Consider the following 18,109-nt stretch of genomic DNA (forward strand, 5'->3'; position numbering starts at 1 on the left):
GAGCTCTTCTCTACAAGGCCAAAGTCACTAGGAGTTGTTTCAGGTAACACCAAGAGTCTCTAAGAATTGTGCTCTTTATAACACGCAGGAGCGGTCAAGTTGTCTAGTTTTTCTCACAAAGCACACCTGACTCTTGCACACTAAAGGTTTTATGCATTCTACGCAAGGGGGGACGTACGGATGAAAATCAGGACTTTTGCAATACTTTTCATTGCGAGAACCCCATTTTCACCATCTGTATACGAGAATAAATTATCTTGTGTACGTTTGGCTCACGACAATCCACTACCACCAGACATTTCTGTCCAAACCATCCCTTCCATGATGGAAAGCACATGGTTGGCATGAGGGACACAGGAAATAAAGTAAGGTACTGGTAGCCCAATAATCAGGATTTACAGAAGATTGCCCTCCAGTATAAAAAAATACCTAGTGGCCTACGAGTACTCAGTCGCAGTCCGAGTGCAGCGCCTGATAATACCCAGCATCCTTGGAGGACTCGCGAGTATTACTTTTTCATATGCAAGTCAACAAAGGAACAATACCTGACAGGATTCATAATACACTAAATTTAATGTTTGAATGCGGTGAGCATACACCAGACACACTGTCCGAACCAGGTGAGGACACAACAATCACAATGTTTGGATGCAGCAGGGGCACCACAAGTAAAATACCACACCACACTGAGGACACACCTTGCCTGACCACATTGGGAAAAGACTAAACGTAATGTTTGACTTAAATGAGATCACACCGAATGCAATATCCAATCTCACTGGGGACACGACAAGCGTAATATCTGACTAGATTAGGACCCTGCTAATGTACAGCCTGACTACAGCAAGAACAAGCCCAGTGTAATGCCTAACCAGGAGGAGGGCACACCAAACGCAATGTTTGCACCTAGTCAGGACACATCAAATGTACTGTTTAAACTCAGAGAGAGCAGGCGAAAAGTGATGCCTAATCTCATTGATGACACAACAAATGTAATGTTTGACTTCAGGGAGGACACAATAAATATAAAAGCTAACCTACAAGAGGACACACGAAATGCAACATCTGACATCATCCAGGACAAATCAAATGTTATGCCTGGCTACACTCATGGATGCAGCAAATGTATTGTTTGACTTCACTAATAAAAACACACCAAATGTAATTTTTCCCTTCAGTAATAAGAACACATCAAATGTACGGGATGAGCCATGGGATACCTGAGATGTCATTCGTGCCATTTAATTACAAGCGGATGACAACACTCTCATGAGGTGTCTTTGTAAAACAACAGAGGAAAACACTGATATGAGGAGCCTTTACACCAAGGGATCTGAAGTGCAAAATTCACCCGGCAACCCCAAAAAGGTGCAAAGACTTCAATCACTGCACACCAGGGAAATAGCTCCTTGTTTCACTTACTTCAATTCAGAAACCAGTCTCATGAGACCTGGGCATCAACATGTGGAACCAGGGGTTTAGAGCAGGGGTCTTCAAACTGGGAGGGGGCGGGGCCCCTGGGGACCTTAAGTGATCCTGGGGAGGAGAGTGAGCCAAGCTCTGGCCAAAAGAAGCATCATGCTGATAACAGTGCGTTGTTTTAAGTGGGAAAAAATGAACAGCCTTAAGTCACTCTGTTATGGGCCATCACCAACATCTTCTGCCAGTTATATCCTGGCTGGGAGTATGTGTCAAAATTGAAGGAACTCCAAATACTGCTCAACCCCCCACCCACTACATTTCTGATCATCACTCTGTGGATACTTTTACACTTTAGTAAGGCCTGGCAGACCAGAATAATATGTTTGTCAATCATATGTTTGATTGCATTTTTAAAAGGGGTAACAGAACTTCACTACAATGTTTAAATAAGTTTAGACATATTTAAACATTTCCAATTTAAAAGAATAACTGTAAAAATGGGGGAGGGCGATGATATTTGTTTTTTTTACATGAGGGGGCGGCATAAAAAGTTTGAAGACCACTGGTTTAGAGCTTAGAGCTTTTAACTTGGCTTCCAGGGATGGGGGGAGTGGAGGGGGGGGGGGTTAAGTGAGATACCAAGGTGCTTGTATGGAGGGTTTAAACACACAGCGTGATAAGGAATATGGCTTGGCGGTAATGTGTATCTCCAACACAAGTTGCTCATCGTGGGATGCAGACGGGGATTGCTGGGGTGCTTCCGCAGCCAGACTCCAGGGTGTTGGTGGCTAGAACTGCCAAACCTCCACGGAGAGTGCATGTCACAGTCTTCTAAACAAACGCCCCCAAAGGAGGGAAGTACCTCATCACTGTTGCAATGTCTCTAGATATAAGGGCCTCAAACAACCATATAAATAATTGTTTGGCAGTAAAAAATAACGCAAACCATACCCTACAGGCGTCAAAGCGATTTTCAACTTGTACATATTAAATTAAACAAAAATTAAATAAGGCTGGTATACAATAAGCAGCCAGGAGCCGCAGTAATATAGTTACATGTAAACAGAATGTAAATTAAAGCATGGAGTCAGAGATTCTGACCTGTAAATAAATCAAACAATACATGAATAAGGTCAGTCATTAGGATATTAACATAGTAACCTATATTCATACATAATAGCTCGCTGGCTGAGCTAAAGCGCTCTTGGCCCTGGTCAGTCCTGCAGCAGGGACTAATGGCGCCACACCTGGTGACAGCCTTGCTACCTGGCTCCGTGACATGAAGATACCAAGCTCCCAGCTGTGGAATGTGCTGCTACAAACCACTCATGCCAGGTGAGGCACACTGATAGTCAAATGGCGCACATCATAGCTACGGCTCCAGGAACTGTAGCTTGCCAAATGAGGCTTGCAAACAAGGTGATCCGACAACATGGTGCAATGTGGCAACCTTAACTGTTGCACTGGGCTTAATTTGTATCAGTGGTTGAAGATGGTGGCCACCAGAATTAATTTTTGGGGAGCAGGACTTATTTTCCATCATCAGACTTTGACCCAGAGCTAGATAGAGAGAGGAAAACACAGATAAGAAAGAATGAAGGAGGAATAAAAAGATAGGAAACTAAACAGTGACAAAAGGGGGAGCCAGTGATGAAAAAGCTCCTGAAAGACAGAGATAAAGAGACACGAAGTGTAGGGGGGTGAAAGAAAGAGGCATGAATTGGAACCGAGACATGGCAGTTTTGATATCCCCTAACCTCAGTATTCGGCAGAGCCCTTAGGAAAGCCTTAGAGCCCACACTCATGATTTATGATTATTATTATTTTAATTGGTTTTTATTTGTGCAAATACTGCTGTTGTGTACCTTCTCAGAAGGTCACGCTGAAAAGTAGCCAGGGGCGAGGTGAAAAGCAAATGGAGCTACGGAAATTGCAACCATGTTCTGTGGGGTTATGGAGAAGGAAAGAAGTATTTCAACTCAGTGTTCGGACTAAACCAATTTACAGTCAACACGCACTTTCTTTTTTTTAAAGGTACCCGCACCCCCACATTCTTTTTGGCGTTTGGTGACTTCCAGGTGAAGGCTCTTCAACAAAAATGCAGCAGGCGGCTCTCCCTTCGCTGTCACTCAAACGCCGCCCGCTTTAAACACAAAACTCGTTTAGCCTCCGCATGGAACAGGCCAGGACAGGTCAGCATTCCCGCGGACAAACAAGAGCAAGAAACAAGGTTTAGGGTAAACACTTATAAATCAGGCCTGCACCTTGTCACGCATGTTTTCCTCACCAGCCGGTTCCCTAACATCAGAATCTCGTGTAGCAAAGTAAAGTGATAAGCGCGAGCCGCCCCTCCCGCCAACGGAAAAGAGCACGTCCTGACCCGCTACGCATCCTTTCCTGTACGTCTGCACTCCGAGGCACTTGCATTCCTGGTATTCTGCTGTCAGTCATGCACCAGGGAGGTCGGAGTTTACTTAGAAAGTAAGGAGCAGCGGCGTAACCGAAAATGTTAGCCCCTCCTTCCTCTAAAATATCCTGGGGGCGCTTGAGGTTCCCACCACCCACACCATAACTGCCGAACCACCTACATGCCACCTTTCACTACGCCCCAAACCCTCCCCAGTGTAATGTTTGCCTTGCTGCCAGAATCAGGGTCTCTCCCTTTTCATCACTGGTGTTCTATCCTGCTGCCAGTGTCTGGTGTCCTAGGGAAGGAACCCCTTGAATCCTACCCAGTGCATTTCATGCACTTGTGGGGGAGGGTAAGGGGTTATTTATAATGGTGACGCAGTGTTATTTCCACAACAAGATATCTACCATCTATAACAATTTCGATCCCCAGCCCACCGACTTCGACAACTTCCTCTTAACAACAGACACCAGCCACCCGCTCACAGCATAGACTCCACTCACCACACAGAACACCACAGCCATCATGACCTCCATCCACTCCAGAGCACCCACGGAACCCTGCCCCCCCCAACTTATTCAACCTCCGAAACAAAGAAATCAGGCCGGAACTCACATTCTAAACATATCCATTACCACAGATGCATTTCCAGACTGTTGGAAACATGCAGAGGTCAGACCCATCCTGAAGAAACCCTCTGCCGACCCCAGTGAACTCAAGAATAACTGCTCCATCTCGCTGCTTCCGTTCCCCGCCAAATTCCTGGAAAAGGCCATCAACCACCAACTCACCGAACACCTAGAAAGAAACAACCCACTCGGCGCCTCCCAATCCAACTTCCGTGCCAACCACTGCACCGAGACCGCCCTGATCACCGCCACCAACGACCTCAGAACTCTCCTCGACCATGGTGAAACAGCACCCCCGACCCTCCTGGACCTCTTAGCGGTATTTGATACTGTATCCCACCACACCCTCATCAAAAGACTCCATCACATCACATCAAATCCAGAGGGTTGCCCTCAAATGGATTGCATCCCTCCTCACAGGATGAAACCAGAAAATCCACCTACCACCCTTCACCTCAGAATCCAAGAACATCATCTGCGTCATAACCCAAGGATTGTCCCTCAGCCTCACCCTGCTTAACACCTACATGACACCCCTGCCCGACATTGTAAGAAAGAACGGACTCGACATCATATCCTACACAGTCAACACCCAACTCATCCTCTTGCTCACGGAAGGCCCTCCACCACCAGAATGAACTTCTGTAATGCCATGACGAGTGTCTCCGACAGACAAGGTGGAAGTGCTGATCTAGGGAAAGAACACCTTCCCATGGGACGACACCTGGCGGCCCCCCGAACACGGACCCTCACGCACACCAACCAACCAATCCAGCAACCTCGGCATCATCCTGGACAGCAAACTCACCATGAAGGTCAACACAGACTCCTCTGCTTGCTTACATTCCTTCTGCATGCTCCAGAAGATTTTCAGATGGATACCCGTCAACACCAGGAAAACTATCACTCAGGGCTTCATCACAAGTCAGCTGGACTATGGAAATGCGCTCTAAGCTGGAATAACCGCCCAACTCCTCAAGAGACTCCACACCATACAGTTCGCAGCAGCCAGACTCATCCTCAACCTCGCCATATGAGCCTGCATCACCCCCACATCAGGAAACTCCACAGGCTCCCCATCCAGAAGAGATGCCTGGTCATGGTGCCTGTCACACGGTGCAGGGAGGTTAAGGGGGGCATCATAGGTGCTCCCCAGGGCCAAACGCGGTGGGCCAGGAGTTTCCAACAGCCAATCCATGTTGGAAAGGCTGAGATGAATTGGCTGCCGGAAACCCACATTATATAATCTTGACTGCAGAAACGCCGTCCTTAAGGGATTATGAGGGCTTTCTGTTGAGCCCGTCGGAACCGCATCAGATTCCCCGGGTGGTTTAAACTCCGACCGCCACCATCATAATACGGCGGTTGGACTCTAAACCTACCATGTTGGTAGGAAAGACTCTGACCAGCGGCCGGAGGCTTTCAGACCAACATGGTAATCAGGCCCAAGGTATTTTTAGAAATTGGAAGGAGAGTGCATATACAACATTTTGAAGGTCAAGGTGGACGTAGCAAAGAGAACCAGAACTGGGCTCTGAATGTACTTGTTTCCGGAGAGGTAAGGTGTGTTTAGCGATGTAACGATTGGAACACATGTTACCTTATGATAAACGCATTTGCACTTTATAATGACATATTAACACCAGACATGGTTCTTAAAGTGTTCCTACTTCATGAACACAAACTCATTTGTTTTAATTGCAATCACATGAACTAAAATATTATTTCATACATTTTTAATACCTTGTAATGGTTTTAAATAACCCGATACAAATAAAGCTGACTTTGATATGTTGCTATGGGGGAGTGAAGGTGTAGCAATGGGGAGTCAGGGTATATTTAGTGACAGGAAGTTTGGGTGTATTTTGTGAATAAGATATCAGCTTATTTAGTGGCAGACAGCAAAGTGTATCTAGAAACAGGGACTTCCAGGGTTTATTTAGTGACGAAAGGGTCAAGTTGTAGTTACCGATAAAAAGTACGTTAGAATGTATTTAAGAACACGGAGAAACACGTTTCTCTATAGACACAGAATGGGTAAAAGCCTTTGGGGCATCAGGTCCCGGTGCATTAAATATTGAGCAGTTATTTAAACAAGGTAGAATAATTAGTGACAAAGGGAACAGATCATATTTACTGGCAGGGAGACAAGGGTGTATTTACCATCAGGGAGAACAGAGTGCATTAACTGACAGGGAGACCGGGGTATAATTTAGGGACAGGGAAAACAGAGTGCATTTACTGTCGGGAGACTGGTGTATTTAGCGTAAGGAGAACAGAGTGCATTTATTGTCAGTGAGACCAGGATGTATTTAAATGACAGGGAGAACAGAGTGCATTTACTGACAGGGAGACCAGGGTGTATTTTAGCGACAGGAAGAAAGAACAGAGTACATTTACTGACAGGAAGACCAGGGTGTCTTTTAGCATCAAGGAGAACAGAGTACATTTACTGACAGGAAGATGGGTGTATTGAGTTTCAGGAAAAACAGATTGCATTTACTGACAGGGAAACCGGGGGGGGGGGGGGGGGGGTATTTTAGGGACAGGGAGAACAGAGTGCATTATTTGACAGGGAGATCGGGGTGTAATTAGCAACAGGAGAACAGAGTGCACTTACTGTCGAGGAGACTTGTGTATTTAGCGTCAGGAGAACAGAGTGCATTTACTGTCAGGGAGACCGGTGAGTATTTTAGGGACAGGGAGAACAGAGTACATTTACTGGCAGGGAGACCGGGGTGTATTTTAGGGACAGGGAGAACATAGTACATATACTGACAGTGAGATCGGGTGTATTTTAGCGACAAGGCAGTGCTTAATTTGAGCTGGAGCTTTCCGGTGCTGAGCACCCGCACTTAATTGGTTTCCAGTGCTCGGCACCGGCACCTAATTGTCAACACCACACTTAGGGCAGTCTGCCACAAGGTGGCGCTGCTCATGTAATTAAGAAAGGATCAGCTGTTTAGAGAAACAATATACATTAAGAAATGACTAATACCTGCCTCCCCCAGCCATTCATTTACCTTTGGGGACCTGGAATAATCTTTACTGTCGCATTTACATGCAAGAGAGAGGGTTAGTAGTTGTTTTGGCAGTGATGACAGGGGCGATGGGTGGTGCAAGCTGCATTGGCCTCCTGGTCAGAGCCCTGGCACTTAATATTTTACAAATTAAGCACTGCGACAAGGAGACCAGAGAGCATTTACTGACTGGAAGACCAGGGTGTATTTTAGCGGCAGGGAGAACAGAGTGCATTTACTGACAGGGAAACCAGGGTGTATTTTAGCATCAGGGAGAACAGAGTGCATTTACTGACAGGGTGACGGGTGTATTGATCGTCAGGAAAAACAGAGTGCATTTACTGACAGGGAGACCAGGCTGTATTTTAGCGTCAGGGAGAACATAGTGTATTTACTGACAGGGAAATCGGGGTGTATTTAGCGACAGGAGAACAGACTGCATTTACTGACAGGGAGACAGGTGTATTTTAGGGACAGAAAGAACAGAGTGCATTATCTGACAGGGAGATCGGGGTGTATTTAGCGACAGGAGAACAGAGTGCATTTACTGACAGGGAAACCGGGGTGTATTTTAGGGACAGGGAGAACAGAGTGCATTTACTGTCAGGGAGACCAGTGTGTATTTTAGGGACCGGAAGAACAGAGTGCATTTACTGACAGGGAGACGGGTGTATTGAGCGTCAGGACAACCAGAGTGCATTTACTGACAGGGAAACCAGGGTGTACAGGGAGAACAGAGTGCATTATCTGACATGGAGATCGGGTGTATTTAGCAACAGGAGAACAGAGTGCACTTACTGACAGGGAGACGGGTGTATTGAGCGTCAGGAACACAGAGTGCATTTACTGACAGGAAAACCAGGGTGTATTTTAGGGACAAAGCGAACAGAGTGCTTTATCAGACAGGGAAATCGGGGTGTATTTCGCGACAGGAGGGCAGAGTGCATTTACTCTCAGGGAGACGGGTCTATTGAGCGTCACGGAGAACAGTGTATTTACTGTCAGGGAGAGCGGTGAGTATTTTAGGGACAGGGAGAACAGAGTACATTTACTGACAGGGAGACCGGGGTGCATTTTAGGGAAAGGGAGAACAGAGTGCATTAACTGACAGGGAGACCGGGTTGTATTTTAGGGAAAGGGAGAACAGAGTGCATTAACTGACAGGGAGACCGGGGTGCATTTTAGGGAAAGGGAGAACAGAGTGCATTTACTGACAGGGAGACCGGGGTATACTTTATGGAATAGGAGAACAGAGTGCATTAACTGACAGGGAGACCGGGGTATACTTTAGGGAATAGGAGAACAGAGTGCATTTACTGACAGGGAGACCGGGGTGCATTTTAGGGAAAGGGAGAACAGAGTGCATTAACTGACAGGGGGACCGGGGTATATTTTAGGGAATAGGAGAACAGAGTGCATTTACTGACAGGGAGACCGGGGTGCATTTTAGGGAAAGGGAGAACAGAGTGCATTAACTGACAGGGGGACCGGGGTATATTTTAGGGACAGGGAGAACAGAGTGCATTAACTGACAGGGGGACCGGGGTATATTTTAGGGAAAGGGAGAACAGAGTGCATTAACTGACAGGGGGACCGGGGTATATTTTAGGGACAGGGAGAACAGAGTGCATTAACTGACAGGGGGACCTGGGTATATTTTAGGGAAAGGGAGAACAGAGTGCATTAACTGACAGGGAGACCGGGGTGCATTTTAGGGAAAGGGAGAACAGAGTGCATTAACTGACAGGGGGACCGGGGTATATTTTAAGGAAAGGGAGAACAGAGTGCATTAACTGACAGGGAGACCGGGGTGCATTTTAGGGAAAGGGAGAACAGAGTGCATTAACTGACAGGGGGACCGGGGTATATTTTAGGGAAAGGGAGAACATAGTGCATTAACTGACAGGGAGACCGGGTTGTATTTTAGGGAAAGGGAGAACAGAGTGCATTTACTGACAGGGAGACCGGGGTGCATTTTAGGGAAAGGGAGAACAGAGTGCATTTACTGACAGGGAGACCGGGGTGCATTTTAGGGAAAGGGAGAACAGAGTGCATTAACTGACAGGGAGACCGGGTTGTATTTTAGGGAAAGGGAGAACAGAGTGCATTTACTGACAGGGGGACCGGGGTATATTTTAGGGACAGGGAGAACAGAGTGCATTAACGGACAGGGAGACAGGCGTATTTTAGGAACAGGGAGGACAGAGTGCATTTATTGACAGGGAAACCAGGGTGTATTTTAGGTCCAGGGAGAACAGAGTGCATTTACTGTCAGGGAGACCGGAGTATATATTTAGCGTCAGGGACAGCAGAGCATTCACTGACAGGGAGGACGGGTTACTTTAGCAACGGAGGAATCAATTTTTATCCTTCTATGACTGAGCACGATTTAGTGTAGGTGCGAGGGGATTTCCGCAGATGGTGGTTAGGGTGTATTTAGTGCAGGATGTTAGGATGTAGTAAGTCAAGTGGCAGGTTAAGTCTGGGTTTATTCAGGGATGGGGGAGTTTAAGAGCCATCCAAAGTTGTGGAGGTTGGGGTATATATTTAACAATTATGAAATCGCTTAGCCTTTAATGGCAGGGGGCTCCACTTGTATTTAGCGATCGGAGAGGTACGGGTGTAGGGGGGTCACGGTTTATATATTGAGAAAGTGCGGGGTGCATTGAGTGATGACTGAGGCGATGGTGCTGGGAATTGACAGAATACCAGGGAGTGCTTATTAACGGAGGAGGTCAAAGTCCAATGCTTATATGGTTTAATGTAACCAGTAACAAACTATTAATTAACTACAAATACAATGTTATTTATTGATGGAGGATCAGGGTGTATTTAACAAAGGGAGGCAGGCGAGGATGCATTTAACGACTGTGGAGTATCAGAATTCAACTGGAAGGCCAGGGGCTTGGAACATCACTGTGTATTTACCTCTATGTTCACATACTCCGCTGTCTCACTACACCCTGACCAACCCAGGGCTTTTGGGGCGAACAGACTTTGACCATGTCTAAAAGTGTGCAGGAAGATCTGAAATTACCAGAGAAGTTCAGGGTGTTTTTGAGAAGTCGTGATGTATTTAAGGAAGTCAGGGTGTACAGGATTTGTTGATATGCTCTGGCGAGGTCTGGGTGTATTTGGGGAAGTCGGGATGTATTTGGGGAAGTCAGGGTGTACAGGATTTGTTGATATGCTCTGGCGAGGTCTGGGTGTATTTGGGGAAGTCAGGGTGTACAGGATTTGTTGATATGCTCTGGCGAGGTCTGGGTGTATTTGGGGAAGTCAGGGTGTACAGGATTTGTTGATATGCTCTGGCGAGGTCTGGGTGTATTTTGGGAAGTCAGGATGTATTTGGGGAAGTCAGGGTGTACAGGATTTGTTGATATGCTCTGGCGAGGTCTGGGTGTATTTGGGGAAGTCAGGATGTATGTGGGAAGTCAGGATGTATTTGGGGAAGTCAGGGTGTACAGGTTGTGCTGATATACTCTGGCGAGGTCTGGGTGTACTTGGGGAAGTAAGGCTGTACAGGTTTTGTTGATATGCTCTGGCGAGGTCTGGGTGTATTTGGGGGAGTCAGGATGTATTTGGGGAAGTCAGGGTGTACAGGATTTGTTGATATGCTCTGGCGAGGTCTGGGTGTATTTGGGGAAGTCAGGATGTATGTGGGAAGTCAGGATGTATTTGGGGAAGTCAGGGTGTACAGGATTTGTTGATATGCTCTGGCGAGGTCTGGGTGTACTTGGGGAAGTAAGGCTGTACAGGTTTTGTTGATATGCTCTGGCGAGGTATGGGTGTATTTGGGGAAGTCAGGGTGTACAGGATTTGTTGATATGTCCTGGTGAGTTTAGGTGTAATTGGGGAGTCAGATTCTTATTGGGAGCACAAGTCTTGAGCATGTAAGGATGTGTTCTGGGCAGTCTAGGTTTATTTTCGGAAATCGACCTGTACTTGGAGATGTCAGGGTGTTATGTATAGAGGTCAGTGGGTTTGTGGAGGCCATGATGTTGTAGGGAGGTCAGGGTGTATGTGGAGAAGCAAAAGGATGTTTGGTAAGATCGGGTGTATTTAGAGATGTCAGCCCGAATTAGGGGAGGAAGGTTATGTGCACTTGGGACGAACAGGTTAGATTTGAGCATGTGAGGGTGTGCGCTGAGTGATCTGGAGGTATTTGTGGAGTGCAGGTGTGCATGGGAAGAGCAGGTTTTATTTAAGCATGTCAGCCTGGGTTCTGAGTGGTCTGGGTGTTTTTGGGGAGGTGAGGTGTGCTTGGGAAGAACACATTTTATTTGAGCATGTCAGCCTGTGTTCTGAGTGGTCTGGGTGTTTTTGGGGAGGTGAGGTGTGCTTGGGAAGAACACGTTTTATTTGAGCATGTCAGCCTGTGTTCTGAGTGGTCTGGGTGTTTTTGGGGAGGTGAGGTGTGCTTGGGAAGAACAAGTTTTATTTGAGCATGTCAGCCTGTGTTCTGAGTGGTCTGGGTGTTTTTGGGTAGGTGAGGTGTGGTTGGGAAGAACAGGTTTTATTTGAGCATGTCAGCCTGTGTTCTGAGTGGTCTGGGTGTTTTTAGGGAGGTGAGGTGTGCTTGGGAAGAACATGTTTTATTTGAGCATGTCAGCCTGTGTTCTGAGTGGTCTGGGTGTTGTTGGGGAGGTTGCAGTGTGGTCGGGGTGCTTGGGAAGAACATGTTTTATTTGAGAATGCCAGGATATGTTCTAGTGAGGTCTGTGTGTATCTGGAGAGGTGTGGGCATATATGGAGAGAATATGGTGTATTTGAGATGGTCTGGGTGTATTTGGAAAGGCCTCAGTGCGTTCGGGCAAACCTGTGTGTATTTAGAATTCCCATAGTGTGTTTGGGATGCCTATGGTGTTTTTTGATATCACACATTTTATTTGGGTATGCCGAAATTATTTATTCTGAGAAGCTAGAATGGTGCAGTTGGGGAGACCGGGCTTCATTAGGCACGCGTGTATTTCTGGAGATTGGAATTCTTGGAGAGGTATATATATATATATATATATATATATATATATATATATATATATATATATATATATATATATATATATATATATATATATATATATATATATATATATATATATATATATATATATATATATATATATATATATATATATATATATATATATATATATATATATATATATATATATATATATATATATATATATATATATATATATATATATATATATATATATATATATATATATATATATATATATATATATATATATATATATATATATATATATATATATATATATATATATATATATATATATATATATATATATATATATATATATATATATATATATATATATATATATATATATATATATATATATATATATATATATATATATATATATATATATATATATATATATATATATATATATATATATATATATATATATATATATATATATATATATATATATATATATATATATATATATATATATATATATATAGTGAGCCTGGAATCTGTTACATGTATGTAGGAGGTTATGGTGTACATGTTGTAAGTGCGGCAGGGGTGGCGGGTGTATTTGAAGACAATGGGGGTAATAGATTAGGAAGGGTTTGAGGAGTCCTCCAAAACCAGTGACACTGACACCCCTCTGTAACTTCTAAACAGTGCAGCTAAAAAGGCGGGGGTAATAAAACTGTCAAGCAGCCACCAGGCAGCAGCCCCGCTACAAAGGTCATACGATACCAGAAGTGAACAATTTTCTAATCCAATGACTGGCCTGAACCCGGCAACCGGCCTGCCCTCGTCCCCTCAGGTGCACGGCGGCGTGACACGGGCCCGCGCTTTCCGAGAGCAGCGTCGGCACGGACGCCTCACGCATGCATCCTCGACCAATCAGCCTTCACACCGCACCTCTCTTCACAGAGTCCAAGACCTAGAGCTCCCACAGCGCCAACATGAGCACAACCCGCCCGGCGCCTGCGTCAGTGCATTGATTCCCACAGTGTACAGGCCCTAGCCTCATCAGCCTGCATCTCACGCCCCTTCCCCGCTTTAACATCTGCACTGTATGACCCCCTCGAACATCGACGTCTGCACTGTCTGACCCCTCGAACAGCATCGACAGTTACAATGTCTGGAAACCCCACTACACCGCCACTGACACCCCACCACACCTGCACTGTCCGACCCCTCTATTACCATCAACATCTGCATTGCCTGGACACCTCACCACACCCGCACTGCCTAACTCACTCTTACTGCATCAACATCTACACCGCCTCTCTCTTACAGCATCAACACAGCCGCAGTCCGACCCCCTGAAGAGCATCTGCCCGGCTCACTCTCTCTTACAACATAAACATCTAAACAGCCTCCCTCTTACAGCATCAAGATCCGCAGTGTCTGACCCTCTTACAGCATCAACCTCTGCACAATCCGACTCCCTCTTACATCTGCAATAGCTGCACAGCATGACTGCCTCTTACAGCATTAATATGTGCGCAGGTCGGTCCCTCGGAACAGCCAGTGCACAGCTGACGCCCTCTTACATCAACAGCTGCACTGCCCGAGACAGCGTGTCCCCTCACATGCAGTATCATCTACCAAGACTGTCCGTTTTAAACAACTTGTTTCCCTCCTACGGGATCAACATTTGAAAACCCTGATCACTCTTATGGCAACATCTGCACAGCCTGACTTCTCTTACAGCTTCAACGTCTGCACAGCCTGACTCCTCTTACAGCATCAATATCTGCACAAACTGACTCCTCTTACAGCATTAACATCTGCACAGCCTGACTCCTCTCACAGCATCAGCAAAGCCTGACTCCTACAACAGCACCAATATCTGCACAGCCTGAGACCTCTTACATCAACATCTGCACAGCCTGACACCTCTTACATCAACATCTGCACAGCCTCTCACAGCATAAATATCTGCACAGCCCAGCTTCTCTTGCAGCATCAACATCTACACAGCCTGGCTCCTCTTACGGCATCAACATCTGCACAGCCAGACAACTCTCACAGCATTAACATCTGCACAGCCAGACTACTCTCACAGCATCAGCATCTGCAAAGACTGATTCACTCTTACGGTAATATTTGCACAGCCTGACACCCTCTTACAGCATCTACACCTGCACAGCCTGACTTCTCTTTCATCAACATCTGTGCAGCCTGACTGCTCTCAGAGAATCAGCCTCTGCAAAGCCTGAACAACTCCTATGACAATTCCACAGACTGGCTCCCTCTTACAGCAATAACATCTGCACAACCTGGCTTCTCTTGCAGCATAAACATCTGCACCGTATAACTCCTCTCACAGTATAAACATCTGCACAGCCAGCCAGCCCGGCTTCTCTTACAGCGTCAACATCTGCACAGCCTGACTCCTCTCACAGCATAAACCGCTGCACAGCCCGGCTTCTTTTACAGCATCATCATCTGCACAGCCAGACCCCTCTCCCAGCATCAACATCTGCACAGCCTGACTCCTCTCACAGCATCAACATCTGCACAGCCGGACTCCTTTAACACCAACATCTGCACAGCACGACTCCTCTCACAGCATGGCTTTTTTTACAGCATCATCTGCACAGCCTGACTCCTCTCACAGCATCAACATCTGCACAGCCGGACTCCTTTAACACCAACATCTGCACAGCACGACTCCTCTCACAGCATGGCTTTTTTTACAGCATCATCTGCACAGCCTGACTCCTCTCACAGCATCAACATCTGCACAGCCTGACTCCTCTCACAGCATCACATCTGCATATCCCCGCGTGACTTTCCATCCTGTTGTCAGGGGGTCGGGACTCACCCGCAGTTGCCGAGCTCCAGCCGAGCAGCAGGAAGGCAGCAAGAAGTGCTGCTGCGGGCATGTCTGCCGAGGGTGGTGGTTGTTCCTGGTGACACAATTTGAGAAGCGCTGTTCCTCGGATTGCAGATTCCAAGTTTTTCGGGCTCCTGTCCTGGGCCGGTCCTCGGGGATCAAGAGCTGAGGTGGTTAATTGTCCGGTCCCAAGTCCGTCCCGCGCTCCCCAGATTCCCGGCCGGACCGCGGACCACGGCTAAGCATCTGCTGAGCCTCCGAAGAGGGTCCCAGTGCTGGCCGCTGAGGGGCGTGTCCGCTCAGGATGGGATGGGCGGGGCTGAGACGCCCTTGGAAGGGGATCCCTGGGCGGAGCTGGAGGCACGAGCTCAAGTTGCCCCGCCTCTGTAAACACGAGCCGTGCCTAGGAGGAGGAGCTCGCTTGTACTCCGTCTATAGTTAATGTTTATTGGGTTATTAAACGTGAGGGGTGGGGACGGGCCCTTGTGTTTGGTTCTACAGAGTACACTGAAAGGAGAGATCTTAAACCGTGTTAACTTTTACGGAGGAGTAATCAGTGGCGGCTGGTGACATTTGGAAATGGTAGGGCGTGAATGTTTGGGGGTGAGTGTCCCTGTGGCGAGTGAACGCAGCGAGCCCGGCTGTCATAAGGAGGGATCTTGGGAGTTCACCCCCGGGGAATATTTTTTAAAAAGAGTAGGCAAATGGTGCATTTTTAAGCAAATTTGTTCCACCATCACAACACAGTGTGCTATTTGAATTTTTTAAAAAAAGGAACGTGAACGAATCCCCCATTGGGCTCTCTAAAGAGGTAGATGCTGCCTAGAAGTGTCAAACTGTGAGGTGTATTTCCAGGGGCGGCTGGTGACATTTGAAAGTGGTGAGGCGTAAAATTATTGTCCTAATGCAGCGCAACGAGTGTGTTGCTGTTTGGTGTAGCGCCAACAATTTGCCTTTCAGACACGTCAGAGCGCACGATGTTCCAGAGTAGAAGAGCAGAGTGCACTCTCGTGTTTTCCAACAGGATTCAAATAAATATTACAAGCCTACTAGATCGTATATTGTAGAGCGTCAACATGGTGCCTTCAAGGCACATCAGAATATTTTGAGAATCTGGAGTGATAATGTATTCGTAAACAGCAAAAGACAATAATGCAGTTATTGGTGTTTTGCGTAGCGCCAACACGCTGACTTCCAGGCACTTCAGTGCGCTTAGATAGCCTGCAACGATTAATAAAAAGCTAGGTACGTAACACGATCATGCTTAAGAAGCAGGGAAACATTGCTTTAGTTATGTGTGTAGTTATTTAGTCATTAGTATTCTGTGTAGTGCCATCATGTTGCGCCCATACACTTTATAGCGTTTTTGATGGGGGGGAGAAAGCGCCAGGCTCGAGCTAATCTTTATGGTACAGAGACAGGTTTATTTATTTGTATTTATTGGCGCTTGATATAGCTCCTGTACACCAATTAGGGAGTCTGGAGACGGCGAGGGGCGAAATATGGGCGCATTCTATCATTTGCATACAAAAAGATATACGTATTTTACATTTCACCAGGGCTGACTTTTGAAATTTGTGTAGCGCCTGCATTTTGCCTTAAAGATACTTCAGTGACCCTCATTTTCTTGGAGAAGACAGAGTTGTGCACAGTGCATTGGTATTAGCTGGAGAGACCTTTATTATTTATCAGTCCACTGCATAGCGCCATGTCACCTTTCAGACACCTTAGAGCGCCTCGCGATTCTGGAGCGAGAAAAGGCAGAGATAGGCGCGCTGCATTCTTTTCCAACTGACATACACTGATTATTAGTTCCTTTCACAACGCGCTTAGATGCCCTGTTCTGAAGGAGAAGGGGGAGAGGGGGTGGACGGCTGAGTGGTGGTAGTGCACGCGGAGCAGGAGATGGGTCGCTTCACCCACAGGGGGTCTATCTGGGGAGTTTCTTTAAACATACGTCTTCAGTGTAGCATCAACCGTGCCACGCTGTAAACACCCGTGCACGCCGGCTGGCACAGGGCACACTGCCCTGTGATCGATAATGTGAAGACTGTCCTCCCAGGACAGACACCGTACCAGGGCCCCTTGCACACGATCACACGTCGCTTCACTCACGCACATACTAAAGACACGTTTTATAAACACTACAAAGTACAAACAAGCCTTATACATTTAAAAATAAGAGGAAAATTTACCTGACCGCCTCTGCTCCTGGTCCGCGTTGGCGCCTTTTCCCTCTTCGAACTGTCTGGAACAGTCAGCACGTCAGCACTGCGTGGCAACCCCTCAGCCAATCCTGGCGCTGCTGCAGCGCCAGGATTGGCTGAGGGCACAGCCTACTCCTCGCCCGCCGCCTGCCCATTAGGAGACCAAGGGGCTCCTAATGGGCATGCGCAAGGCAGTAAAAACACAAGTACGCATGACTGGGCACTGGCTAAAAATTACTCTCCATGCCCACTCATACGCACTTGTGCTGTGCTGCCGCAATGCATGTCAGTCAACATGACGCCGGACCGCCCACGGTCCGACGTCATGCTGACTGACATGCATTGTCAGTTCTCCCCACCCTCAGCGTCTCTGAACTTAAGTAAACTAAGTTCAGAGACACTGAGGGAGCTGCGGGCGCGGGCGGTTGCGCGGGGCGGGGGGGCTACGCCCCAACGCCCCAATGGACGATCCGCGCCGGTGTCTTTCGGATTTCACACTGGAGTTTTACTTGCACACAGACAAAAAAACACACACTCTCTCGTCTCTGCCTTAAAACCTGGTTAGTTTGAACACAATTGT

At 46.7% G+C, this 18,109-nt stretch overlaps 1 protein-coding gene across 2 annotated transcripts in view; it reads right to left on the reverse strand.

Annotated features, from left to right (window-relative positions):
- The window catches only part of TGFBR3 (transforming growth factor beta receptor 3), a 339,353-nt gene extending 323,734 nt beyond the window's left edge, over positions 1–15,619 (reverse strand). Inside the window, exon 1 of one of the 2 annotated variants that reach the window (XM_085602172.1) lies at positions 15,311–15,619. In XM_085602172.1, the coding sequence (XP_085458298.1) occupies positions 15,311–15,371 (61 nt within the window). In that variant the 5' untranslated portion in view covers positions 15,372–15,619. The remainder of the gene's footprint in view (positions 1–15,310) is intronic. The other variant, XM_085602173.1, reaches the window with a different exon arrangement.
- Between the last annotated feature and the right edge of the window lie 2,490 nt (positions 15,620–18,109).

The sequence above is a fragment of the Triturus cristatus genome, chromosome 4_2 (genome assembly GCF_964204655.1).
Source record: "Triturus cristatus chromosome 4_2, aTriCri1.1, whole genome shotgun sequence".
Classification (NCBI taxonomy): domain Eukaryota; kingdom Metazoa; phylum Chordata; class Amphibia; order Caudata; family Salamandridae; genus Triturus; species Triturus cristatus.